At 46.9% G+C, this 26,664-nt stretch overlaps 1 protein-coding gene across 1 annotated transcript; it reads left to right on the forward strand.

The window, feature by feature from the left end:
- Nucleotides 1-325: 325 nt before the first annotated feature.
- On the forward strand, nucleotides 326-26,310 carry LOC137545298 (uncharacterized). Its single transcript, XM_068266413.1, has 5 exons — nucleotides 326-412; nucleotides 4,597-5,043; nucleotides 13,039-13,308; nucleotides 17,780-17,865; nucleotides 25,132-26,310. Exons 1-5 carry the CDS (start codon nucleotides 382-384, stop codon nucleotides 26,308-26,310), a joined length of 2,013 nt encoding a protein of 670 aa, XP_068122514.1. The 5' UTR covers nucleotides 326-381.
- The last annotated feature ends 354 nt before the right edge of the window (nucleotides 26,311-26,664 follow it).

A 26,664-nucleotide genomic window follows, 5' to 3' on the forward strand; every position in this document is an offset into this window, starting at 1 on the left:
CCACTCTTTCTCCGCCTCCTCCAATCAGCGAGCGGCAGCGCTGATAGGCAGGTAACAGCTCTGGCCACGCCCACAGCACGTGCTCCTCAGCTATGAATGGAATGGGAGGCGGGGCCGCTCCACTGTCAGCAGAACGCTGTCTTTCATTCATAATAAACATTCCTGGGACACGCCCCGCCGTAGCTGATTGGAGAAAGGCCGGCTGAATGGGTGATAGCGCGCGCTGTACACAGAGGCCATGCGGGGAAGCCGCTGCGAGATGTGATAGGTGGACAGTTGGCCCCGCCTCCCCCAGCTGCACATTATAGTCAATGAGGGGCGGTGACGGACTTCTGGAGAAGATAAATTGTATCGGTTTGTGTAGCTCCGCCTCCTGCTCTGATGGCCGGCCGGGCGCTGCTGCTGGTAGTGGGTACGATGGGGGAATCTGCTGCGTTTATTTATAGCGTCATTCATTCGTACTGAGGGGCGATCAGGAGTCTCACAATCTATAGAGGGTGCTAAAGTAACGTTGCTGCCTTCTATAATCACTAGTGATGGGAATTCCGGCTCTTCTTGGAGAATCGGCTCTTCTGAATCGGCTCCCATTAAAGAGCCGGCTCTTATGGCTCTCAATCGGCTCTTTATTAAATATCACTAGACGACACTCAGAATCGGAGTAAGGCCTCTTGCACACTGCAAGCAAATCAGATTCAGATTCCGCTTTTTAATCAGTTTTTACCTCCGATTCAGATTCAGATTTGCAGTGTGCAAGGGGCAAACTGCAAATCTGAATCTGAATCTGAAGTAAAAACAGATTAAAAAGCGGAATCTGAATCTGAATTCCTTGCAGTGTGCAAGAGGCCTAAAAGCCCCGCCCCCGTCTCCATGACAACTCCAGACTGCTTCTCTCGCTCGGGCAATCCCTCCTGCTACTGCTCTGCTCTGTCCCATACACTCCTACAGGCTGCACGAGGAGGACTACATCTCCCAGCATGCAGGGCCGGCCCGCTCATGAGGCGGGGTGAAACATTTGCCTCAGGCGGCACATCTGGGGGGGGCGGACTCGCCTGTCCGTGGGTGGGGGGCCGCCCGCCAAGCTGGAGGGGTAGCGGGCAGAAAGGAGGTATTGGGCCTAGCGTTGGGAGGGGGGGTCGGACCCCCCCCCCCTCCCTCGCCTGGGTCCCCCGATCTGCGCTCCCCTCCAGCTGAAAATAGTTAAGTTCCAGCGTATAGATAAGAGGCAACGGGCGGGGATCACTCACCTTTTCCGCGTTCCAGCGAGTGCTCCACTGATAGTGGGCGGCGTTGCAGGAAGTGACGTCAGTGGAGCGCTCGCTGGAATGCGGAAAAGGTGAGTGATCCCCGCCCGTTGCCTCTTATCTATACGCTGGAACTTAACTATTTTCAGCTGGAGGGGAGCGCAGATCGGGGACCCAGGTGAGGGAGGGGTCCGAACCTCTCCCCACCGCTAGGCCCAATACCCCCTTCCTGCCCGCCACCCCTCCAGCTTGGTGCCCCCCCCCCACACCCAAATTTTGCCTCAGGCGGCAAAAAGTCTAGGGCCGGCCCTGCCAGCATGCCTCAGCACCCCTCAGCACCCTTTATTACACAGCAAACCAGAGCTGTGTGGGGCAGCTGAGGCATCGGCTCTTTCAAAACTGAGAGCCGGCGCTTGTCGTTCGCAGCAAAGAGCCGGCTCTTAGAGCCAGCTCGTTCGCGAACGACCCATCACTAATAATCACACTACAACATACAGCATTGCCTTCCTGAATGAGCAAGGCTTGGCAATGTGTCAAAGTGATGAATTATTGGAGTTTCATGTTGGACAAGGGGAAGCTGTCACATTGTGCAGGGGCATAGCACTAGCCATAGCATCTGCTATGGGGCCCTGGAGCCCAAGGGGCCCAGGTGGTACTTAATATATATAATGGTAATAATATATTCACCATTAACTTTCCTGTGTTTTTCCACCCTCTGACTTTGTCCCATGAACTATGTACAGTGCTGATTGTATGAGAATGTAACTTGCCCAATTAACTCATCCATAGGGTAGAGGCAGGTGGAATTGCTTAAGATTGTCTGCATCTAGCTGCGCCCTCCCCCCTTGCCATTCCAATGCTGAGACCCCCAGGCTTGTAGATAGAGCATACCTACACTGCACAGCACAGGCAGCTTGCGCACTAGCATGGAGCTGAATAGGCGCAGCTTTTTATGTCGTCAAGTGGCAGGTTTAAGGCGTGCGTTGCAGGCAAGCTCCATATGACCTTTGGGGTCCCAGTGCTTGGAACGGAGAGACATGATAAAGCCTCTAGAAGATGTTGAGGCTTCCCTCTCCCAAGGTAAGAAGCTACATTTTCCCCCTAAGAATCTCCCAGGTTAGCTTTAGGAAGGCAATCTAGGACAGAAGAGGTGTGGGGTCAGGAATGTGGCCTCCCTCCATAGCACAGTGATGCCTGTCAGGTAGGGACGAAGGTCTGCATAGAGGAGCTGTATGGTGAGTAGGTCTGGTTAAAGAAATGTAAAGTTTCCACTAAGGTAGAATTGGATCGGTCCTTCTGCAATCTGCATAAACTTGCATATACTTTGCATAACCTTGCATTGACTTGGAATTATTTGCATCTTATTGACCATCCCCCACTCCACGGTATTCAGTGGTTTTTCCATGTGGCTTTCCAGTCGCCTTTTAAAGTTAGCACTAGGAGCAACAGGACCCCCTCTTGGATCTTCCATAGTTGGTAAAGTTGTATAGGCTGTACTTGGACAATTTGCATATTGATTTGGACGTTTCATGGAAATTCCCTTTGATTGGCTCAGACTCGGGCAGGGATCACACTTCAGGGAATTGCATGCTAGTTTCCTCAATACTAATCAGTATGTGTCTTCCAGGGTGAAAAATCAAATGTGAAAACGCACGTAATGATCCTCTATGGGCAGTTGTGTAGGCGTAGTGTCAACTGCGGTTTTCCCATGTGAGAGGGGAAAAATCGGTACTTTTATTTCCCCCCTCCATGGGCTCTATTCTCAATCACACATGCGGTAAGATTTTTGGTACTTATCAGTTAGCCGGGCGCATCCTCTAGGTGGCGACAACTCCACCAGAGTTGCATCTTTCCCTACTATCCATGTCGGCCTGGAGGGGGAATAGTAATTAGCGTCACCTGCCGGATGCTAACGGATAAGTACCATATTTTTTTTACCGCTATATTACTGCATGTGATAAATTCTGCATTTTTTCCACATTCACTAAAAATGTTCCGCATGTTTCCCGCATGCGGGAACAATGCGTAAAAAAAATTTGGGAAACATGCGTAATTACATAGTAAACATGCGGAAACCATGCGGAAAAAAAGTGGCATAAAAAAACTTGTCCAAAAAAAATTAAAGTCCAGCAAACAGCACTCAAGGCTCCAGACTCCATTTAAGTCAATGGGAAGCGAAATCTATCACCAAGTACTAGTAGGTGAAAAAAATTTGGTAGTTAAGTCAGAAATGAGGGGTTTTTTTTTGTTTTTTTGTGAATTTTGATTTTTTTGCGGAAACTACTGACTTTTGCGGACTTTTACCGCATTTTTTACGCATGCGGGTAATGCGTAAAATTTTACGCATGCGGTAAATTTCAAGGTTTTTTTTTTTTTCAGTCAGGAATTTACAGCAAGTGCATTTCCGCATGCAGTAAATCATTGAGAATAGAGCCCCATGTGTTATATACTTTTATATATTGCTGACAGTTGTTTTATGTGCTCATGTGATCCCTGCCTTACTTTTCTTTTAGGCAAGTAGCTGATTTCTTATGGCCCTTTTCCACGGAGTGATTTGCTTCAAATCGCAAAACTCTAGTGATTTTTAAATCGCTAGCGTTGCTATTTTAACATAGGAATTGTGAAAAGTATTTTCCACTATAGCAATACGACTTTCTGTCAATAGCTTTTTGGAGTGCTTTTACCTGCATTTGTGCTTCATGTTAAAGTGGATCCGAGATAAAAAATTTTACTCATTGCATAATTGTGTTCCTTTCATATAGTTTATAGGGCATTCCTCAAGCCAAATACTTTTTTGTTTTTGCTTTAATACTCTAATTCCCTATAAACTAAATAAGCCTCGCCCACAGCTCCTGCAGTGCGTTGGCACTCTGAGACCCATGTAGGAAGGGCTTATGGGAGCTCAGTCTGGGCAGAAGGAGGTTACTAGCCAAAGATTTCAGAGGCAGAGGGAGGGAGGAGGAGAGGGGACTGAATTTGTCACATTACACACAGGCAAGCTGATAGCATCTCCAGCCCTCAGCCTGTGACAAACAGAACATGGCTGCCCTCATTGTATCACAGGGATAAATAATCAAACTGTTGAAGCTGTGTGCAGCTAGATTTGCTATGTAAACTAAACTTTAGATAAGATATATAGACAAGTTACTTGCTATAGTTTTTCATCTTGGATCCGCTTTAAATGCAAAATTGATGAAAAGTCAAAATTGCTTGCGTTTTTCCTTTTGCGATTGCTAGTGGAAAAGAGCTCTTGCAGAGCTTGCTGTAATGATAGTGTAGTACCAGGCAGTGTAGATATGCAGTTATCTTAGCTGGTGTAATCTGAGCACAGCCTTGTATCTCCTTCCTCTCTCAGGCCTTCTGTATCTGGTCACCCCTTCAGATGCATTATCCCCAACCCCACCGATCTACGTGCAGACCGGACACAACATCACCCTCTGCAACATGTTTTGTCCGCCTGCCCAGGGCCGCCTGGAACTGGTCCGTAACTGCAACGACACTGGGCGTGGTCAGCTGCTATCCCTAGACTGTGAAAAGCACCATGCGTACAGTCCTGGATCCTCCCACCGCCTTCGTGCGAGCGCTAATTCTGGCTTCTCCCAGCACCTGCGTGCAAGCGCTAACCCCGATCCCGCTTTGGACTTCAGCGCTAACTTCTCAGACTCGCGGCTCTCCCTGGACCTCCACAGCGGATGCTGGACTCTGACGCACGCTGAGAAGGAAGACACCTGTGTGTATGAGGTCTGGTACACTTCCGCCAGCGGTGGACATCTGTTATCCTCCACCACCATCCGTGTGCTGAGTAAGAGCCTATATTCTGCTATACACATCTTCGGAAAACCAAAATTGTTCTTAAAGGATAACTGTAACAAGGGATATGAAGGCTGACAAATTTATTCCCTTTTAAGCAATACCAGTTGCCTGGCAGTCCTACTAATCCTCTGCCTCTAAAACCTTAACCTCCCTGGCGTTCTATTAAGATCGCCAGGGAGGCTGCGGGAGGGTTTTTTTAAAATAAAAAAAAAAACTGTTTCATGCAGCCAACTGAAAGTTGGCTGCATGAAAGCCCACTAGAGGGCGCTCCGGAGGCGTTCTTCCGATCGCCTCCGGCGCCCAGAATAAACAAGGAAGGCTGCAATGAGCAGCCTTCCTTGTTTTGCTTACATCGTCGCCATAGCGACGAGCGGAGTGACGTCATGGACGTCAGCCGCCTCCGATCCAGCCCTTAGCGCTGGCTGGAACTTTTGTTCCGGCTGCGCAGGGCTCGGGCGGCTGGGGGGACCCTCTTTCGCCGCTGCTCGCGGCAGAGCGGCGGCGATCAGGCAGCACACGCGGCTGGCAAAGTGCCGGCTGCGTGTGCTGCTTTTTATTTTGTAAAAATCGGCCCAGCAGGGCCTGAGCGGCGACCTCCGGCGGTGATGGACGGATATATTCGTCCATACCGCTGAGGAGGTTAAAGAGAACCCGAGGTGGGGTTCTGACAATGCAATCCACATACAAAGGCTGGGTCTGCCTACACTGCTCAGCCTCTGTTGCTATTTCAATGCTCCCTAGACCCCCCCCTGCGATCACCCATAAATCACAGCTGCGCTGCCGACACGCAGCGTGTCACAGCGGGCGGTTTACCTCTGTATTGTCAGTCTGCCGCTCCCCCGCCTCCTGCATAGCTCCGGTCTCTGTCCGCGTCCCTTCCCTCCCCGCTGATTGGAGGGAAGGGACGCGTGCGGGACTGGAGCTATGGAGGAGGTGGGGGAGCATGCAGAGTGACAGTACAGATGTAAACACAGCACGCTGTGATTTATGGGGGATAGCAGAGCGCAGGGGGAACTTGGATCTGGATAGCAACAGAGGCTCGGCGGTATAGGCAGACCCAGCCTCTGTACGTGGATTGCATTGTCAGAAGCCTGCCTCGGGTTCTCTTTAACCACCCTGGCGTTCTATTAAGATCGCCAGGGCGGCTGCGGGAGGGTTTTTTTTATATAAAAAAAAAAAAAACTATTTCATGCAGCCAACTGAAAGTTGGCTGCATGAAAGCCCACTAGAGGGCGCTCCGGAGGCGTTCTTCCGATCGCCTCTGGCGCCCAGAATAAACAAGGAAGGCCGCAATGAGCGGCCTTCCTTGTTTTGCTTACATCGTCGCCATAGCGACGAGCGGAGTGACGTCATGGACGTCAGCCGACGTACTGACGTCAGCCGCCTCCGATCCAGCCCTTAGCGCTGGCCGGAACTTTTTGTTCCGGCTACGCTGGGCTCAGGCGGCTGGGGGGACCCTCTTTCGCTGCTGCTCGCGGCGGATCGCCGCAGAGCGGCGGCGACAGGGCAGCACACGCGGCTGGCAAAGTGCCGGCTGCGTGTGCTGCTCTTTATTTGATGAAAATCGGCCCAGCAGGGCCTGAGCGGCAGCCTCCGGCGGTGATGGACGAGCTGAGCTCGTCCATACCGCCCGGCTGGTTAAGCCATAGACCCTGAACAAACATGCAGCAGATCAGGTGTTTGGAAAACACCAGAAACAAGCATGCAGCTAATCTGATCAAAAGTTCAGAACTGAGAGTGTTAAACACAAATCAAATCAAAGATGGTTTTGTTGGCATGACCAAGCTTTAATACAGGCATTGCTAAAGCAAGGGGTATGTGGGACATGAGATTGGGTGGGGTAGGGGTACAGTGGGTTAACAGTTCATGGACCTTTTTTATACTGTACAGCGCTGCGTAATATGTCGGCGCTATATAAATACTAAATAATATTATTATTATTAATAATAATAATAATAATAATAATAATACACTGTGGATTTCTCTTCTAGTAGAATGCAGTGCTGTCTCTCATCCTCCTGTGTGAAAGTCTGGAAATGGTTCCATCAGACAAATAGATCTAGGCTGCCAGACAACTGGTGTGTGAAGTGGACCTGAACTCAGAACTTCTTCTCTGCTCTAAAATATGCATAACCGCATAATAACCTTTAAAGAAAAAAAAACATTTCTTTGTTACAGCTCCTACAAATCCTGCAATCAATCTGCACAGTCTACTTCCTGCAGCAGAGATTGCTGAGCAGACACAGCTGAGATCAAATTACACTTGTGATTATTCAGATTAGAGTTTAGCGTGTAATTCCCCCTAAATACATACAGGGTGCATTTCTCTGTTTTCCTTTTGTCCTGTGCAAGAGTTCAGGTCCACTTTAAAAGGAACTAAATATGACAACCTTCATATTCCTCTCACTGCAGTTGTCCTCTAAGAGGCCAGTAAAGCTGGTTTCAGGGGGAGAGTGGTTGCAATGTCCCAGAAGTGCCTAGGGGCTAGCAATCTATTCCGTGTATCTTGGCATTGATGTGACTGTTGGCTACACTTGCTGAGTCTTCCAGGGGTTTAAAGGAAACCAGAGACGGTGAAATCAAAAATGTTATACATACCTGGGGCTTCCTCCAGCCCCATATGCTCAGATCGCCCCCACGCTGCCGTCCTCTGCCCGCAGCTATGAGAACCGGGTCCCGTCACTGACGTCATTGGAGCCGGGCTACGCTGGAGAAGTGCGCCCTCTACATATCTCTCCAGCGGCTGCCGCAGAGATGCACAAACAGCGCATTTCTCCTACGCTTAGATTGGCTCCGATTGACGGAAAATCGGGGACCCGGTTCTCGTAGCAGCGGAGGACGGTGGTGTAAGAGCGATTGGAGCGGATGGAGCTGGAGGAAGCCCCAGGTATGTATAAAATCTTTTTGATTTTCATTTCTGGTTCACTTTAGTAGGAACCACAGCTGCAGAACCTAGAATTAAAGGGTGACTCTATATTTGGGTGAGCTTGCATTCACCTTCAGACCTCAGTCAAGCTGTGCCCGCCCTTTATACCTTCTCTATGCTGCTCCTGCTGGTCTGTCGTCTACTAGGAGGGATGGTCAATGAAATGCAAATATCAAGTTGATTCAGAATTCTGTACAATTTGCATGCAGACATATGCGGCTTGAGAATCGACCAACTGAATTACACCTTGACTGGAATCAATTGGTCCATTTTCGAGCTGCATAAATTTGCATGCAAAGCTCTCATTTCACCAAGTATTGCCACATTACTGATTCTACCAAACTTTGTCAATTCACTAATGCTGATACCACATGGAGAAGTAAAATGACGGACTAGTTGGGTAAATACCTTAAAGAACCACTATCGTGAAACCTAAAAATCCATACTCATAATGTACATTTCTCCCATAGGAAAATGAGCTATAATATTCTCCTTTAGGCAGGAAGTCTGTCAGGTGTTGGATTAGTCCATCTCCTCAAGGGGAATTCTCAGATGTCCTTAATTCTTCACAAAAGCAATACTTGGAAAACTATACAAAGATGCTGGCTGGCCTTCCTAATCATCTGTTCATTATTTTGACAGTTGGACTGAGAAACTGCTGTTCAGTAAGTTCTTTTGAACCAAGTCAACTCAGAGAACACCCCCCCCCCATGAGGAGATGGATTAGTCCAAAACCCGTCAGATCTGTGAGGGCCCGTTTCCACTGCAGCCGCACGAGTCTGCGAGATGTGTGGTGGCACTTCTGGATCTGCGGTTACACTGACTAATCCCATGAGCCGCGTCATGCAGGGCTATGGGATTCGGATGGAAAAGCCGACCGAATCGCTAGTGCAAGCGATTCGGCCGGCGGCTCCATTACTCTCTATGGCAGTTTCCCTGTTCAATTCGCCTGCGGGTAAACTCTGCGGATTCAGCCCGGTTTCAGCGCAAGTGGAAGTGGGCCCTCGAGTGTTTTACTACCTTTTGTAAGTGACAGCAACATGGGGAAAATAATTTATGGTGTATTTTACACTGAGGCAAATTTGCATCTTAAAGTGAATGGGAACCGCATTTAAAAATGAGACAGATACTTACCCAAGGAGAGGGAAGGCTCTGGGTCCTATAGAACCTTCCGGCTCCTCTCCTGGTCCCCTCTTTCCAGTGCTGGCTCGCCCAGTAGCAGTATTTGACTAAATTAGTCAAATACTGCTTTACCCGGCCGAAGGAGGCTTCAGAAGTCTTCGGGGAGCCCGAGTGCTCCTGAAGAAGGGCGGCCCTGTACTGCGCCTGCGCAAGCACGCTCTCTTGCACGCTCACGCCTGTGCAGTATGGAACCACACGTCTTCAGGAGGACACGGCTCCCGAAGACTTCCAGATACCCTTTCAGTGGGGGAGGCAGCACAGGATAGAGAGCACTGAGAGGAGACTGAAGGCTCTATATGACCCAGAGCCTTCCCTCTCCTTAGATAAGTATTTGCTTCATTTATTTATTTTTTTAGATGCAGATCCCATTCACTTTAAACATATGCATACGCATGCAATTTTTTTTATTTTTTTTTTGCAAAAGTGGTCCTTGAATAACATTACCGCACGTGTGAGAATCTGAGTGAACTTGGGGTAAAATAAAGCATACGGTATTTTAGACTTTTTTTTGTTTTTGCATACTATTTTCATCTTATTGACTATCTCCAGTCACTAGACCAGTCAGTGCTGGCTATCCTGCTGGTCCTCTGCCTCTAATACTTTTGGCCATAGACTCTAAACAAGCATGCAGCATGTCAGGTGTTTGGGTTTTTAGGGCACTTCCACCCTGCATGCGCTTTGATCTGATTTTCAGAGCGCAGGCTTTTTGCTGATCGCGAGGGTACTGTGATAAACAAGGCAATCGTGGTGCCCTGTATTCTTAGCATAATCGCAAACGCAGTCTGCAATCTGACAGAACCGACAGGTTTTTGATGCATTCATCTCCTCATGGGGAATTCTCAGGGTTTTCTTTTTCAAAAGTATTTCCTGAATGGCAGTTGCTAAGTCTAAGTGGCGAAATAGTGTGCAAGTGAGTAGGGAGGCTGGCTGGTATCTTACTATTTTGGACGTTAAACTGCCGTTCAGGAAATGCTTTTGAAAACCAATAAAACCTTCATAATCCCCCATGAGGAGATGGACTAGTCCAAAACCTGTCAGATTTCGGTCAGATTTTTAACTGCTGTTTTTTTTTTTTTTTGGTTTTTTTTTTGTGCTGTATTAGTTCTTTAAATGATTGGTAATGCATGCAAATCTGATAGAAAATGTGGTGCAATGTGGCTTGCTTTGCGATCTCCCATTTGAGAACTTCCTGTGGTTTTTAAATTTCGCAACTGTCCCGCAGATTGCACCTGTAATTGCAGAAAAATGTCCAGAAACTAGGGCCGGTGTGAATTGAATGCTAAATATCTTGCTTATGAATTCATGTGGTATGCTTAACTAGGGGTGTGACAGGTAAGAGTCCTGCTTTCAGATCTTAAAAACATTGGGAGATACTATACAGTTCCGTTTATAGCCAAATCTGTCAGTCTAAAGCTACGTACACACATACGATCGTTCGTTGTGAACGACCTAAGTAAAGTTCGCTTTTAAAGGTGTGTAACGATCAGATCGTTAGAACAAACGTTACATCATGTAAAAGCAACTATTGCGCTTGCACATAAAAATGAAAAGTTCCATGGAGAAATAGCGAAATGCGCATGTCAAACCTAGTACAAACGACCGTTTTCCAACGATGTACTACTTTTGCAAACGATCGTCGTTGGAAAAAATCTGCCAAGCTAGATCGTTCGTTTTTAACGATCTAGCTTGTCCGTCATTAGACTTAATGGTCATTGGCTGTTTTTCTTTTTTTTTTTTTTTTAAACTATCGTCGTTTGAAGTGATCGGGGAACAATCGTTTCAAACGACTATAGTCACATGTGTGTACGTACGCACCTTAAGGTATGGTGAGTAGACTAATCAAACGCATGCCCTGAATTGCAAGCAGTTTGAAAATGGACCAAACAATTTAAACCCTATTTGCAACAACTCTGAAAAATTTGCATATCATTGATCATCCCTTTTAAGGACTAGCCATTGGGCCGTTTTGTTTAACTGGCGCTAGCTGTCGTGGCCTTGCATGCGCATGCAAGACCACGGCCACATGCACAACTGCGCACTCCCCCTGCTCAAGGGACTGCGCAGAATGGCTGCTGCATATGTGGAACCCAGACACCTCTTATTTGGAAGGATGCTTTAGGATGACTGCATGTTTTTGAATGAAAAACTTAGGTAAGGAGGATTCAATATTGAATATACTTCCGACATGTATAGCTTGGATGAAGAATTCTTACTAGTTTCCTCCAAAAAATGCTGTAAAAGTTTCAGTTCTGTGCAACTTTCTAAATTAAAAATTCCCTTCAATTTCAGTTTACAGCCGGCTTGCACTATTAAAGTGGGAATGTACTCCAAATTACATTTCTCCATTAAAATCTTAAACCCAAGGAAGAAATGCATAATTTACAATTTATGCATACTTGCACTTCACTGAACCTGACAGATTTCACTGGCTGCAGGGCAAATTATCACTTACAGTGCCCATACATCTAGCAATGATCAAGAGGCAGATCAAATCTGATCGTAGAGATCTGTTGGTTGTCTATAGACTGCACACCGATTCCTGATCGACTTCAGCCTTTTTTTTTTTTTTTTTTTTTTTCATATTATAATCTGCCTTGACGCCATGTCCTCCCAGATATTTATGTGCCTGTGTATTTATACTTCACCTATCACTGTCCTTTGAGTGTCCACCATACTTCCACGTTGGCGCCCCATGTGGCTGCTGGTGTTATAGCATGTGCGTGTGTGACATCACACGTGCTGGTAGTCACATGAGGCCTGAATGTGGAAGGATGGTGTGATGGGTAAAATATAAATGCACTGGCATACAACTTTTGGTGGGAGAGTGGCGGGTGGTGTCCGTTTTTTGTCCATGTTTTATTGCAGACCGTTACTGCCACACACCCAATCGACCATATATGCCCCAGAGATTTCCCTGCATGTCAGATCAATATTCGACCAATATCCGCTAAAAATTATTTCATCGATCAAACCTGCTCTTGCTGGTTTTTATCCAATACTTATTGAATTGGAAGGTCAATTGCCTGCCAAATTAATAATTTATGTACTTGTAATTAGTAAGCAAACCGAGAGGAGAATTAACCACCCTGGCGTTCTATTGTTTTGCGGCGTCCAGCCGCTGGGTGGTTTTTAACTTTTTATTTTTCATGTAGCTAGCCTAGTGCCAGCTACATGATTCCCCACTCCCTGTGCCATCCTGCCCACCCCTCTGATCGCCACCGGCGATCATACCCAACAGGAAATCCCGCGCTGAACGGGATTTTCTGTTAGGGCTTCCCTCATCGCCATGGTGACTATCAAAATGACGTTGGGGACTCCCTATCCACCCCATAACGCCGCCTAGTGGTGATTGGCCAGGCTGCACTGAGGATCGGGAGGGGCCCTCTTCCGTGGCACGTAGCGGCGGTGATCAAATTAAACACACAGCTAGCAAAGTAATAGCTGTGTGTTTTAAAAAAAAAATTGTAAAAAAAACGACCCACCAGGGGCTGAGCAATCCACCACGGTGTAATGGACGAGCTGAGCTCATCCATACCGCTAAGGTGGTTTAAGTGTAATCCCACTTTAAAGCCTGGAATCTGTGATTTGTTTTTGGAAGGACCAGGTATCTTCCTTTCTGGATGAGTAACAAGTTAGAAGGGTGGTTCCTGTATGGAGCTTATTTTCCACAACTGCAGTAACTGAGTTGCTCTGCATTTTTCCCCCCTCCTACAGAAACCAGGAGAGTTTAAAATATGAATCTTTCCTAGCTGAATTGAAGGGGTGCTTATGGTCCTAAAAGAATGGAGTTTGACTTAACTGATCGCTGAATATGCAAGAATTACCGATAAATTCCCATGCATCTGTGTTGGTGACCTTCTGCATGTCTCTCTCCAGATCCCGTGCGCATATTTGGCGTAAATATTATTGGCAAATCTGTGGGTGATGACATCACTCTGACGGCTAACCTATCAGGAGATGAGATCTCTATAGACTGGTTTGTGGACGGTGCAAAACCTCCTCCCAGATTCGAGGCTGAAGACTCACGTGTGACGCTAACGGTCAAGTCTGTAGAAAGGGACGACGCTACAAAGTTTATCGAGGTCAAGATTAACAACCCCGTCAGCTCGGACAGTCACCGCTTCAGGCTGCAAATCGACTTGGACCGTAAGCTCTTGTGCTCTGCTCCTCCATGTTGCTTCTGTGACTAGTGTGTATTTAGGCTTCTTGCACACCAAGACGTTGCGTTAGGTGCCACGTTAAGGTCGCATAACGTGCACCTAACACAACGTATGGTGCTGCAAGAGAGGACGGTAGAGTGAGCCGCGTTAGGCGGCTCTATCCCTATAAGGTCTCCTAGAGTGGCGCTGATTGGCCGGCGGGACCACGTGATGCGGAGCGAGACACTCCGCATCACGTGGTCCCGCCAGCCAATCAGCAGCCGCCAGTGCAGTGAATATTAAGTAGCCATGTGCTCGGCTACTGTAGCTGGCTCTCCCCGCCTCCTCTCCGCCCCCCACTGAGCATGTGCTATAGCCGCTCTAACGCCGTAGCATGCTGCACTTTCCGGACAACGTGCAGCGTTACATGTAACGCAACGTGGGCTGTGTGAACAGCCCACTTGTGTTACATTGCTGTGCGTTGGGGGAGCGTTACAGGCGCACTAACGTGCGCCTGTAACGTCCCTGTGTGGAAGCAGCCTTAGTGTATAGTTTTTGTATCTTCATTCAGCATTCACTGTTCTAAGCAAGGCCAGATGAATATTGCCTCTTAAAGTGGATCCGAGATGAAAAACTAAAACCAGTAACTAGTTTACATCTCATCTAAAGTTTAGATAGTTTACACAGCATATCTAGCTGCAAAACTGCTTCAACAGTAGATGATTTCTTCCTGTGATACAATGAGAGCAGCCATGTTCTGCTTGTCCTCATTACATAGTCAAGCTGCTCTGCATCTCCAACCCTCAACCTAAGAAAGCTTCACTCCCCTCTCCTCCTTTCTCCTCCCCTCTGCCTCTGAAATCTCTGGCTAGTAACTCCTCCTCCTGCCCAGACAGAGCTCCCATAACCCGTTGCTACATGGGTCACAGAGTGCCTATTCGCTGGAGGAGCTGTGGGCAAGGCTTGTTTAGTTTATAGGGAATTGGGGTATTAAAAACAAAGTATTTGGCTTGAGGAGTGCCCTATAAACTATATGTAAGGAACCCAATTATGCAATGAGTAAAAGTTTAAAGGGACACCGAGCAGTGCAGTAACTATGGAAAGATGCATATCATTTTAAAGCTTTCTCCTCTTTCCAATGATATATAAACTGCCGCCCTACGCCTTTTTAGTTTTTTCTATTTTCGCGATTGAAATTGCGGACGCTGCAATTTCAATCGAGAAAATAGCGAAAACTAAAAGATGTAGGACGGCGGTTTATATATCATTGGAAAGAGGAGAAAGAGAGCTTTAAAATGATATGCATCTTTCCATAGTTTCTGCACTGCTCGGTGTCCCTTTAAGTAAATGTTCTTCTTTCTCTACTTGCATGTGCAGCAGCCCCCATCATGTATATCCCGCATGAACAGCGGCCCCTCTCATTCCATGTCCTGTCCAGCTCCCTCTTCCATGTGTAGAAGTCCCCTCCCATTCCAAGGGCACCATGTAGTGCAGCCCCCCCCCCCCCCCCCCAAAAAAGATACCATAGCCGAAGCAAATAGTTACCACGTCTCCCTTTCCCCCTCAGTCGCTCGCCGTTCTCCTACATTTAGTGCCATTGTTCCTAGAAGCTCCAAACCCGGACACACTATGCTGTGCATGCGCAGTATGTCCGTTCTGCTCCCCTGTGGCTGCACAGTGATGTCACAGGACAGTGTGCTTGCTCCCCACGTCTCCAATTAGCGCGCATGCCAAGACGCAGGAGCGCTCCTGTCCTGTGACATCACTGCACGGCCACGGGGGAGCAGAATGGACATAACTGCATGCGCAGCGCAATATGTCCAGGTTTGATATCGACGCGGTAAACGGGAGGCGCGGTATTTGCTTTTAACTCTCTACCCGCACATTCCGTCTTTACCAGAGCCATTTGGCTCTGGTATCCGTTATCCCTGCCGCTAAAGCAACAGTAATCAGATGCGTACTGTGATTTCGTGAGTGTAATCACATGAAAATGAGCATGAAAGTGTTGTGTAGAGTGCCTCTTTAAGCTCCCAGCCTCACTTGGGGGGGGAAAAAAATATTCTGCATGTCCAAGCCAGCCACACACTAGCAAGAATGGTGTGTTCTGCCCTAGGATAGTCAAACCATGACAGCCGTCCTTTCCCATACCTGGTTCCTACTTCATAGGGGGAGACACTACAGCTAAGCCAGAACATCACCTGGTCATAAAACCATAAGTCAACGGGGCCATTCACCATGCTTGTCCTTAAGAAACCCAGAGGCAATGTCCCTTTAGACTTTGATATATACATAATTCTACATGATGTCATAATTTGATGAATATTCAGGAATCGCATGGGTGAAACAGTTCAATTAGCAAGGAACAATACGCCAAGATCTATACACCTTTTAAAGGGAAGGTCCGAGGAGCATAAAAATAAAAAATCTACTTACCAGGGGCCCCAGGCAGCCATCTTGTGCCCTTGCCGCAGCTCTGGTGGCTCCTGTTCCCCTACGTGCAACTCTGAGTCGCACTGACGTCATCCGGACTGTACTGTGCAGGTGCAGAACTACTGCGCCTGTGCAGTACAGGCTGGATGACGTCAGCATGACTCTGTGAGCGCAAGTAGGCCGAAGAGGACCCCGGGCCACCGGCGGGAAGCAGAGCTGCGGCAAGGGCACAGGGCAGTTGCTAGGGGCTTGAGAAAGCCCCAAAGTGGTGTTTTTTTTTTTTTTTTTTTTTTTTTTTTTTATGCTTCCTGGATGTGTCCTTTAAGGCCTCGTTCACATGATACGCGCTTCAGTGCGTCTGTGGAAGCGCGTATGATGTGCTAAACGCAGGAATGGCAGAAGGGAATAGACAGCCCTTCTACTGTTCACATCTACTGCGCTGCGCAGCAGTACGATGCTCTAGGAAGCGCTTGCTTACTGCTGCCTGCATTTTGCCCAGAAGCACAGAGCTGATCCCATCACTGTCAGTGGATGGGGTCAGCAGCACAGCGGGCAGGGGCGCAGATGGCGTGCGATTGTATGCGTTGCGTTCGGATCGCACGTCCATCCGTGCTAGGTAGATGTGAACGAGGCCTAAGAAGTTTGTCGCATCTAGCTATCCCATAGCCTGAGAGATCAATTCCATAGACAGGCCCTGTCAGGCTGGGCAGCAGGCTGGCTGGGTACCTGGCTGGGCATGCGGGCTGGCTGGGTACCTGGCTGGGCATGCGGGCTGGCTGGGTACCTGGCTGGGCAGCGGGCTGGCTGGGTACCTGGCTGGGCATGCGGGCTGACTGGGTACCTACCTGGCTGGGCGAGCTGGCTCCTGGCTGGGTAGCTGGGCTGCAGTTGCCAGCGGCTCCTTCGCGTGTCTCCCGGGCTCCTGCCCTCCAGCAGAGTGGCAGCTGTTGGCCAGGCCCAGGACGAGATCCTTAACTCTGCATGCCCCCTCCTGGTCTAGTGACGTCACTAGACCAGGCGGCGGCATGCAGAGTTAAGGATTATGTCCTGGCCGGCCGCAGCCACTCTGCTGGAGGGCGGGGGTGAGCGAGCTCCCCTTATCTGTAAGTGCCCTCTCCGCCGCTCGCCCCCCCCCCCCCCCCCCCCCCCCCGCTCAGCAAAAAAAAAAAATTAAAAAATTTTTTTATGAATAGAAAAAAATAAATAAATAAAAAAAAAAATAAATGAACTATAGGTGGCCGCCCCCCCCGAGGACCCGCCCATGGCACCGGCCCACGGGTGCCTCTTAGTAGATACGGCCCTGAGACAGGGAAGGTGTTAAAAGAAGCATGTTATGGAACCAACACATTATGACCGAGCCTAAGACTTTTTTTTTTTTTTTTTATTTACCAAAAAATTGTCAGCTTTGTGGCATAATTTGATAAGATGCCAGAATTCTCCCCAGAAGCAAGCGGCTGATCTCAGACTGAGGTCAGATTGCAAAGGGTGTGGGAAATCCTCTCCTCTTACAATCCCCACCCACCAGCGGGGAAAGGGGTAAAAATACTGCTGGACACAGGCTGGCATTGGCTGAGCACAGTGCAAATCACCCAACTAGTGCATACCCTATCTATTGTGTACTGATGGGGATGTGGGAGGAGTTTTCACAGAATAGACTAATCGAGCATGAAGTCTGCTTGCTAAGTCTCCTCTCTTGTGGGCACAAGAAGGCATATAATTCCTGCATATTGTGTGCAGCATATATCAATATGCAAACCAATGCCTAGGGGCTTTAACTGAAACGTGTGCCAAAGATCGATCTTTCTGCTGTAGAAGCCTTAGTAATTGTTGCCCAGGGTGTGAGGGGGACACAGAATGGGGATTAAGACCATGTCACATGACTGCACGCAATGCTTAGACTATACATGTCACATGACTGCATGCAATGCTCATGCATAGACTACATGTCACATGACTACCTGCAATGAACACTGTATGTGTCACATGACCACACATTGCACATGGATACATTGTAATATCTAATCCTGAGCCCATTTATACTCTTACAGAGAACCTTCTCATGGAGGCCTATATACTAGGGATCATCATATCGGCTATGCTTGTGGGACTGACCATTATATGCCTTGCGTATGAGGTGAGTGATCTCTCATCTTCTCACATTGCATTATTTTTACAACAGTTCATCTGATGTCTTCTGCTCATGGTGTTACGATCAGTGAATAAAATTAATTTTTTTGTTTTTTTTGTTACGATAGTCATTTATACATTTTAGTCACTGTTTGCAATTGTAGAATTTTGAATTTAGTCCTGTCCCATAGAAAGAGATAAACTGCTTGTTTGGAGGTGGAAACTGCCATTATTTCCCACAATGCAGCAAGGGCCATGACCCTGACATCACACTGGGAGGGGTCTCCTCTATCAGCCATACAGACCACCCTGATCTATTTGAGAAATTAAAGGGACGCTGGCGACTTTGGGCAAAGTCATGCGCAACTGCATATTTGTGGCCTGTCCTCGCACACGGCGTGATCACGTGCCAGTCGCCATAACCGTCCTGCGCAGGCCAGTCTGAGAACCTGCAGGACGGTTACGGCGATGGGTCCACTTGACAAGGGTAACTGGGCCACCAGCGGGACCCCAGAGGGGACCCAGAGGACACTGAGGGATCCTGTGGGCTTTGGGGGGCTGGAGGAAGACCCAGGTAAGTGCAGATTTTAAAGTGGACCTGAACTCAGAACTTCCTCTCTGCTCTAAAAGATACGCAACAGCATAATAATCAAACAAAACTCTTTTCGTTACAGCTGGCACAAATCCTAACCTAAATCTGCAGTTTCTACTTCTACCTGATTCATGGAAGTAGACCTATTGGGCTCTATTCACAAAACTTCTCATAAATTATCACCTAATTAATAAAATAACCTTTCAGCACATTTTACAAGCAAAATAATCACTGTCGTTCCTGATTAACGTCATTTCGATATATTTTTTTTTTTTGTACCCTATATTTTTGCTTTTTGGGAGCTTAAAAAAATAACTTGGATAAGGTGAAAAAGCATTGATTCATGCTCCTAGTTAACAGCCTGTACTTCCAAATGAGCTTTTTTGCTGTGGCAGTCAGCTGACACAGGGGAGAGATCAAATTATAACTTGTGATTAGACACAGATGAGGGGGAATTAGACTGGCTAAACTCTCTAAATACACACAGGGGGCATTTCTAGATTTTCCTTCTGTCCTGTGCAAGAGTTCAGGTCCACTTTAATGGTCGCTCAGTCCCTTTAAAGGGTTTTTAAAAAAATGTTTTTTTTCTTCCTCTCCTGGGAAAATGGGGTATCGGCTACTGATTGGGTTGAAGTTTAATTCTGGGTTAAAGTTCCTTTAAAGAGGAACAATCGCAAACATCTTAACATTTAAAACACATTCAAATAAGTACATTTCTCCCAGAGTAAAATGAGCCATAGATGACTCTTCTCCTATGTTGCTGTCAGTTACAGTAGGCAGTAGAAATCTGACAGGAGTGACAGATTTTGGGCTAGTCCATCTCTTCATGGGGATTCTCAGCATGGCCTTTATTCTTTATAAAGACATTCCCTGAAAATGATTAATACAAAGATGCTGTCCAGCCTCCCTGCACGTTGTACACTATTTTGGCAGTTGGACGGAGCAACTGCCATTCATTAAGTGCTTTTAAAAATAAGAAAACCCTGAGAATCCCCTATGAGAAGATGGGATAGTCCAAAATCTGTCGGTAATGTCAGATTTCTATTACTGTAACCAGTGGCGTAGCTAAGGAGCTGTGGGCCCCGATGCAAGTCTTACAATGGGGCCCCCCAAGCACTCTATACATAACAATTGATACGGCGGGCCAAAACCTGCCAATGGCAACCCCAGTGTCAGAGGTGCAAGAAGGGGATGGGGAGGAGTTTGTTAATGATTACCACTATTCAATGTATCTGTAGAAGTGATTATTATGAGCACAGGACCAATAGAGAGCTAATACTGTAATTGAGGGTGGGCCCTTCGGGGCCCCTCTGCCCCAAGGGCCCCGATGCCGTTGCTACCTCTGCACCCCCTATTGCTACGCCCCTGACTGTAACTGACGGCAACATAGGAGACTTCTGAGCTGCAGCTGTTCAACCTGCAGTAATACAAATGTAAGGGTGGCCGTACATCTAGTGGTGATGGGCAGATTCCATCAAGACAAATCTCTGATCGAATTTGATTAGATCTGCCCAAACACCACAGGCCAATTCCCAATCCATTTCAGCTTGAAATCTGTAGAATCTGCTGAGTCAGCCGCTGCTTCCATAGTGTATAAATGTACCCTCACCATGTGCATTTATACATCTGTCCTGTCGCCAACCGTGCGGTGCCCTTTTTTTTTTTTCTTTTTTTTTAGGAATCCTCCGCAGGTTGTGTTAAATTCAATACAAAAATTAGTTTGTCGCCAAATGTTATGTGACCCTAGCGTCAACACTGATCGCTGGTGAACATGTCACTATTGGCGTTACACTACAAGGGATCAGCATGCCCATGGTGAGTATAAGCCGATTTGAGTATAAGACCCCTCCCCATGTCTCCCCTGTGTGTGATGCAAAGTGCGCATTAGAAACTAAGCTTTAATTTCAGGGCAGTTTCTAAACTAAATTGCTCCCGTGGTGAGGGCGTAAAACTTGCACCCCTCAACCCCTCACGTGGGCTCAACATTGTTTGCAATGCTCTACTTAGCCCCCTAGTAAAGGTAGCCAGGTATAGGTGCCTCAGCCCCCCAATATAGCTATCATGGTATAGGTAGCAGGTATAGGTGTCCCCAATATAGGCTAGCCAGCTATAGACGCTCCCAGTATAGGTGCCCTCAGTATAGGTAGCCAAGTAGATGTGCCCCAGTATGGGGGCATATTGCCCAGAATGCTTCTGCCTCCTATGGGTTTCAGTTTAGATTGGGGGTCCTACAGGGGTTGGGTGGGAGGAGCTAGGACCAGAAAGTACACTGACAGATATCTGGGTCACGTTGTCAGTTGTGGTGGAAGAAGACGTAGGGGGCAGACTAAGGAGAAATGGGCCCTTAGGCAAGTAACTACCCCCCCCCCCCCCCTCCCCAGGCCTTAGGTAATTGTCTATAACCTATTGAATATACACGTAACCTTTTCTTCCTTGGATTCTTGTTTTTTAAACGCTTTATTTTTTTGATAGCAGAGCTGCAAAAATGTTACTTTTTTTTTTAATTTTTGTTAAACTCTTTCCATTTCAGTATTCCTCTTCATGGTGCTTGAATCTAGGAGGGTGTAAAACTGAGGTACGCAACTTCTAGATACAATCAGCACCTCACATTTACCATGGAATTCAGTCAGTCAGTCAATGACATGCTGATTGTGGCTTCTGTGTAAATTCTATGCACCTTGAAATTGGGCCAATCAGGGGAGCTTCATGTGTTTTTTTTTTTTTTTTGTTTTTTTTTTTTTGATTGGTCCAAATCCAAGCTTTCTAGCTGCATGCAAGCTGGAATTGTTGGCATACCATTTGCCTGCTCTATAATGATGAATGGCTAGTTGCGTGGCTGTAGCTGCACATGAAACAGGGGCGTTGGCAGGCTCCCAAGAGATCTGGGGCACTTTTGCGCATTCCAGCCAGAAAATGGGTGTGGCCATGCACCAGAATGTGGGTGTGCATGGGTGGAGCCAAATTTACATGAATTTAACCACAGTCTAAGTAGGCCTGCCCAGCAAAATGTTGCATGGAGCCCCCCTCTCCATTAATACAACCCCCCAAAAGACCCCAAAAATGCAGTTTATAATATAGGCAGTTACCTGGCTTCTGTGCTGGCTGGTCTGGCTTTCTGCTGGGTGGGCTGGCCTGCTGCCAGGTTATCTGGCAGTTCCCCCATAGCATTCCCTGACCATCTACTGGACCCCCTCACATGCTCCCATGGGCCTCCCATTGAGGAACCACAGCTCCCCTGCATGCCCCCATAAAGGCATCACAGCACCCAATATGCCCACATAGAAGCACCCAGCATACCCCCAATTGACACAGATCCCAGCATGCCCACCATTGAGGCACCACAGCTGACTCTGCCTGGGGACATTTGGGGCACATGCCATTGATCTTTGGGGCTAGCAATGCCCCTGACATGAAACTGTACAGGTTTGTGGCCCCAACAAATTAAAGGTGGGGAGGGGTAGGAAATCTTCAGTCACACCCTGGCATAAAGCAGGGCTCTTCAGTGCAGTGATTGTCATGATCTACTGCAGTAGAAAGGACAGTCCAGTTTTTAGGGACGGACAACTGCTTGGGGCACAGCGGTGGGGGTGGGAGCACAGACATGTGCTTGTATCTTCTCTGGGTTCCATGGCTGCCAGCAGTGGGGGGGTCTCTGGCTCTCTATATGGGGGGGGGGGGAGGCCCTCTGGCTACCTATGTGAGGGGGGGTCTGATTACTTATACTGGAGGCTGTCTGGGGTAAGGGAGGCTCTCTGGCTACCTATATGGAGTGGGGGCTACCTATATTGGTGGAGCTCTCTATACTGTGCAGTGAATCTAGTTGCTTATACTGAGTGGGGGGCTGCATCTTGCTGCTGAAAGGGAAGCCATGAGGAGAGGGATCTGGAGGCTGCCATATTTATTACCTTGTAAACCATACCAGTTGCCTAGAAGTCCTGTTGATCTTCTGGCATATGTAGTGTCTGAGTCAAAACTCTGGCACAAGCATATGGCTAATCTAGCAAAACCTGTGCTGAGTCAGAGTACCCATCTTTATATGCTTAAGGGTCTATGGCTAAGTGTATTAGAGAGGCAGGATCAGGTGAACTGCCAGGCCACTAGTATTGTTTAAAAGGAAATTAATATGGCAGCCTTCATTTCGCACTCGCGTCTGGTTCCCTTTAATACTGGGGGCTTCTCTGAATACCTATTCTGGAGTGGATTCTGCATCAGTCTACCTAATACTGGGGGCACGCCTGGCTACCTCATTGCAACAGTGTGCTTGAGTCAAGATAGGAAGTGGGGGGGCCATTTTACACCCTCACCCTGGGAGCTGCATACCCTAGAAACTGCCCTGAGAGGATTGGGTGTCTGATGGTTTTCTGTCAGGATTGGATCACTTTAAATCTGTTATTGTACTTGTAGTACGGACATTACATTGGGGAAACTCCACAAACTACTAATGAGATTGAGCATGGACACAGAGACCGTACAGCCGCTTCTGAAACACTTTACAGAGACAGTCATGTCACTGACAAGTGCTGCAGAAGACCTCAGTGCTATAGAAATACAAAGTGGACTTTGTGGCATCTTATGGACTCTCTGTAATGGTGAAATCTGATGAGGATCAGTTAACAGCTAGCTTAATCTGTATAGATTTAAAGGTGTGATGGTGGAAATGTTATGCATGAGGTGGAGTAATGGACTGTTCACACTACGACAAACGTAGCGCATGCAGAAACTGTGCGGTAAGTGCATCCGCTCAGGATGCGCTGACCGTGTTAATTCTATCTGCTTTATCACAACCCATCTACTGGTACTTCTGCAGGTTCTCCCAATGTTTATGCTGCAGGTCGTGACCTTGCATTTGCGGTCCTGTCCATGTGTGCTCCACTCATATTCCACTTGACAGAGTAATTGGATGCTTTACAAACATGGGATTAATATACTGTGTGGTTTAGCATTTCTCTCTGAATGGGCCTTAAAGAGGAACTCCAGCCTAAACAAACATACTGTTATTAAGTTACATTCGTTATGTTAATTAAAATAGATGGGTAATCTCTTACCCACCCTGTTTTAAAAGAACAGGCAAATGTTTGATTTCATGAGGGCAGCCATCTTTTTGGTTGACATAAGGTAGCAGGGAGCATGAGACAGTTCAAACTGTCCTGTGTGCTGATCACCCCTCCCAGTTGCTAGGCAACATAGGAAATCCCATCATGCCTTGCACAGCATCAGGGAAAAAAGCCCGGGCAGGTTTTTTTGATGGGTGGAGCTTAGCTAAAAATGCAGCTAAAAATGATGCTTTGGTAAGAAACAAAGTTCTGATGCTGTGAAAGTGTTAAGACACACAGAGTAGGGATGGTCGGAAATGCCAATTTCCGATTCCGCGGTAAATCCGCATTCCGCCATTGCCAAATACCGATTCCACTTTCCGCTACCAATTTCCGCATTCCAATGCGGAATTTCTGCCGCAAATCGCAGAAATTCTGCCCGACTTTAACATCGATTTTCTCAAACTATAAGGTCTTTTTGAAAACTTTTTTTGCTTCTTGTTCAGAAGATTCTGTTTAATAAACTCTGAAAACTTGGTGTTTGTAGGACTTACGGGGGCTTTGCTATTAACCGCTAAAGTCGGCGGATTTTTACTGTAATGTAAAATGCAGAAAATAGGCAGATGCAAATTTTCGGGGTTTATTAAACAATCTTGTGAACAAGATGCAAAAAAAGTGTTCAAAAAGACCTTATAGTTTTTGAGAAAATCAATGTTAAAGTCGGGCAGAATTTCCGCGATTTCCGGCGGAAGTCCGCCTAACGCACTTGCATTACTGATTTCCGCATTCCGATGCGGAAATGCAATTTCCGATCGGAATTTCGGAAATTGCATTTCCGCGGAATCCGAATGAGCATCCCTAACACCGAACCTTTTCAGTTCTCCTGAGTAGATTTTTAGTCCGGAGGTTCACTTTAATCTATAGTAATGCATTTATGAAGTGAGTGAAGTATGAAGCCTGTTGTAGAAGTCCTCCATAACTAGAAATTGCATAATGTTTCCTTTGAAGCTAATGTTCACTTTAAAGGACAGCTGAAGTGAGAGGGATATGGAAGCTGCCATATTTTTGCTTTTAAGCAATGCCAGTTGCCTGGCTGTTCTGCTGATCCTCTGCCTCTAATACTTTCAGGCATAGACCCTGAACAAGCATGCAGCAGATCAAAGGTTTCTGACATTGGGCTCCATTCACAAAACTTCTCACGTGACTTATCACCAAATTGATAAAAATAACCTTTCGGCACATTTTCAACCAAAATAATCACTCAAAGTTGTTCCTGATTAGCTTTATTTCAATGTTCATTTTATTACCTTACTTTTTTTGAGCTCCCAAAGAGCAAAACATATAATTAACATAGATCAGGTGAAAACAGTTAAACAGATGAAAATGCTTTGAATCCTACCCATTGTCAGATCTGACAAGATTAACTGCATGCTTATTTCTAGTGTAATACAGACACCACTGTAGCCATATAGATCAGTAGGGCTACCATGTAACTGGAAATAAATATGACAGCCTCAATGTCCTTCTTGCTTCAGTTGTCCTTTTTATTGCGTTACCTGAATTCACTGGAAGGAAGGGGGTCACTGCTGTAATGTTGATGTAGAAGGTGTTTGCTGACCACCTGTTCTGGGTTGTGGTTTTTTGGCAGACCCGTGAAGTTAAGGAACCTCTGCTAGAACATAGAGTTGTTGAGGAAGATGACCCCCAAATCGTGCCTTTGTACAGAAGCAGGTACATACCTTCACACGGCTCTTCTATGGAGCTGCCCTCCTTGGTGGCGGACTACGCGCCTGCCGGCTATGATGACGCTTCCTCCAGCATGCTAGATGTGTCCCCATCACAGGAAGACCCTCTGTTGCCTGGCCAGCTGAGGATTCGCCAGCGTGGGCATGTGGTGCTTGCTCAGGATGAACTTGTAGTCCATGCTTCAGACGATCTGGGTAGTGGAATAATTGGCGGTGTATCTATAACTGTTACCGATGATGAGCAACCTGGAGGGGGTTCTGAATCTTCATCCATGACCCAAGATGGACGTGTGCGCCATAACTCATCAGAACCAGGAAGTGTAGACAATGGGGGAGATCTGGAGGAATCTGTACTCTGTACATCAAATCCAAGTATTAGAAGAACCCAGAACCATCCGGAATCTTCATCCATGACACAAGATAAACCTGGAGCACAAGCCTTGGCAGATCCAGGTACAGATTTGGAAGTACCTGTGCCTAATCTGCTGGATGAACCTAGAGAACAATACAAATCTGCTCCCACTGTCCAAAATGGATCTGGGCTTGACATTTCCATAGATCTAGGTAGTGCTGAAACCAGGAACCATCTCAATACATCTGTACCTACTGCTGACGAATGTTTAAACCACATCTCAGGAGATCCAGGTTCTGGAGGACATGACCTATGTTTGCCTACTTCACAGGATGGCCTTGAAACTTGCAGTTCTACAGATGCAGGAGCTGGGGTAGATGTGGAGAAGGTTACACCTACTGAAAATGAGAGATCTATATTGGCAGGTTCTGATGCTGGAGGAGGTTTAGATTCACCTGTAATACATATGCAGCCCACTCCTAGGCAGACTATTGAAGAGGATCCTTTTCTCCACCTCTCAGGCGGTCAAAGTAGTGCACTAAGTTCATGTCCCTCTTCAGCCACTGGTCGAGATGGTCTTGTAGGCCAGAACTTGGCCAATGTGAGTGTTGGAAGAAACAATGGAGCTCTGGATCTTGTGTCCATTTCACAAGATGAATTTCTAGTTTGTCTCTCTGCAGCGCCAAATGGTGGTGTGGGAGATACGGATGTTACAGAATCCAAAGTATGAAGATGGGGGGGGGGGGGGAATTTTATGATTTTATTTTTCTTTGTAACATGCGGGTATTTTTAAATTGGGCTGAACCTTTTTTAATTAGGTTTTTTTTTTTTTTTTTTTTTTTTTTTAACGGAGAATATGAATTTTTTTTTTTCTTTACCAATCCAGGTCCAGAAACTGAAGCCCCATACAGATCTGGGGCTTTAGGAACAGGTGTGGAAATAGGAGTCCAATCGCCCAATCAGGCGAAATGACTTCTATTTTTGGTCTGTTCACTACAGTAAAACCAAACCTTTAAAACTACCAAAAAGTAGAAACCAAAAAACTCTGAAGGTTCGCCTTGTAATTTGCTAGGCCTCTAAATGT

Source organism: Hyperolius riggenbachi, chromosome 2, assembly GCF_040937935.1.
Source record: "Hyperolius riggenbachi isolate aHypRig1 chromosome 2, aHypRig1.pri, whole genome shotgun sequence".
NCBI classification, from domain to species: domain Eukaryota; kingdom Metazoa; phylum Chordata; class Amphibia; order Anura; family Hyperoliidae; genus Hyperolius; species Hyperolius riggenbachi.

Excerpts from the sequence above, each read along its gene's own strand:
- LOC137545298 (XM_068266413.1), top strand. The coding sequence starts at position 382 with ATGGCCGGCCGGGCGCTGCTGCTGGTAGTGG. Across the intron at positions 413-4,596 it reads GGCGCTGCTGCTGGTAGTGG|GCCTTCTGTATCTGGTCACC; the intron begins GTACGATGGGGG and ends TTCCTCTCTCAG. Across the intron at positions 17,866-25,131 it reads TTATATGCCTTGCGTATGAG|ACCCGTGAAGTTAAGGAACC; the intron begins GTGAGTGATCTC and ends GTTTTTTGGCAG.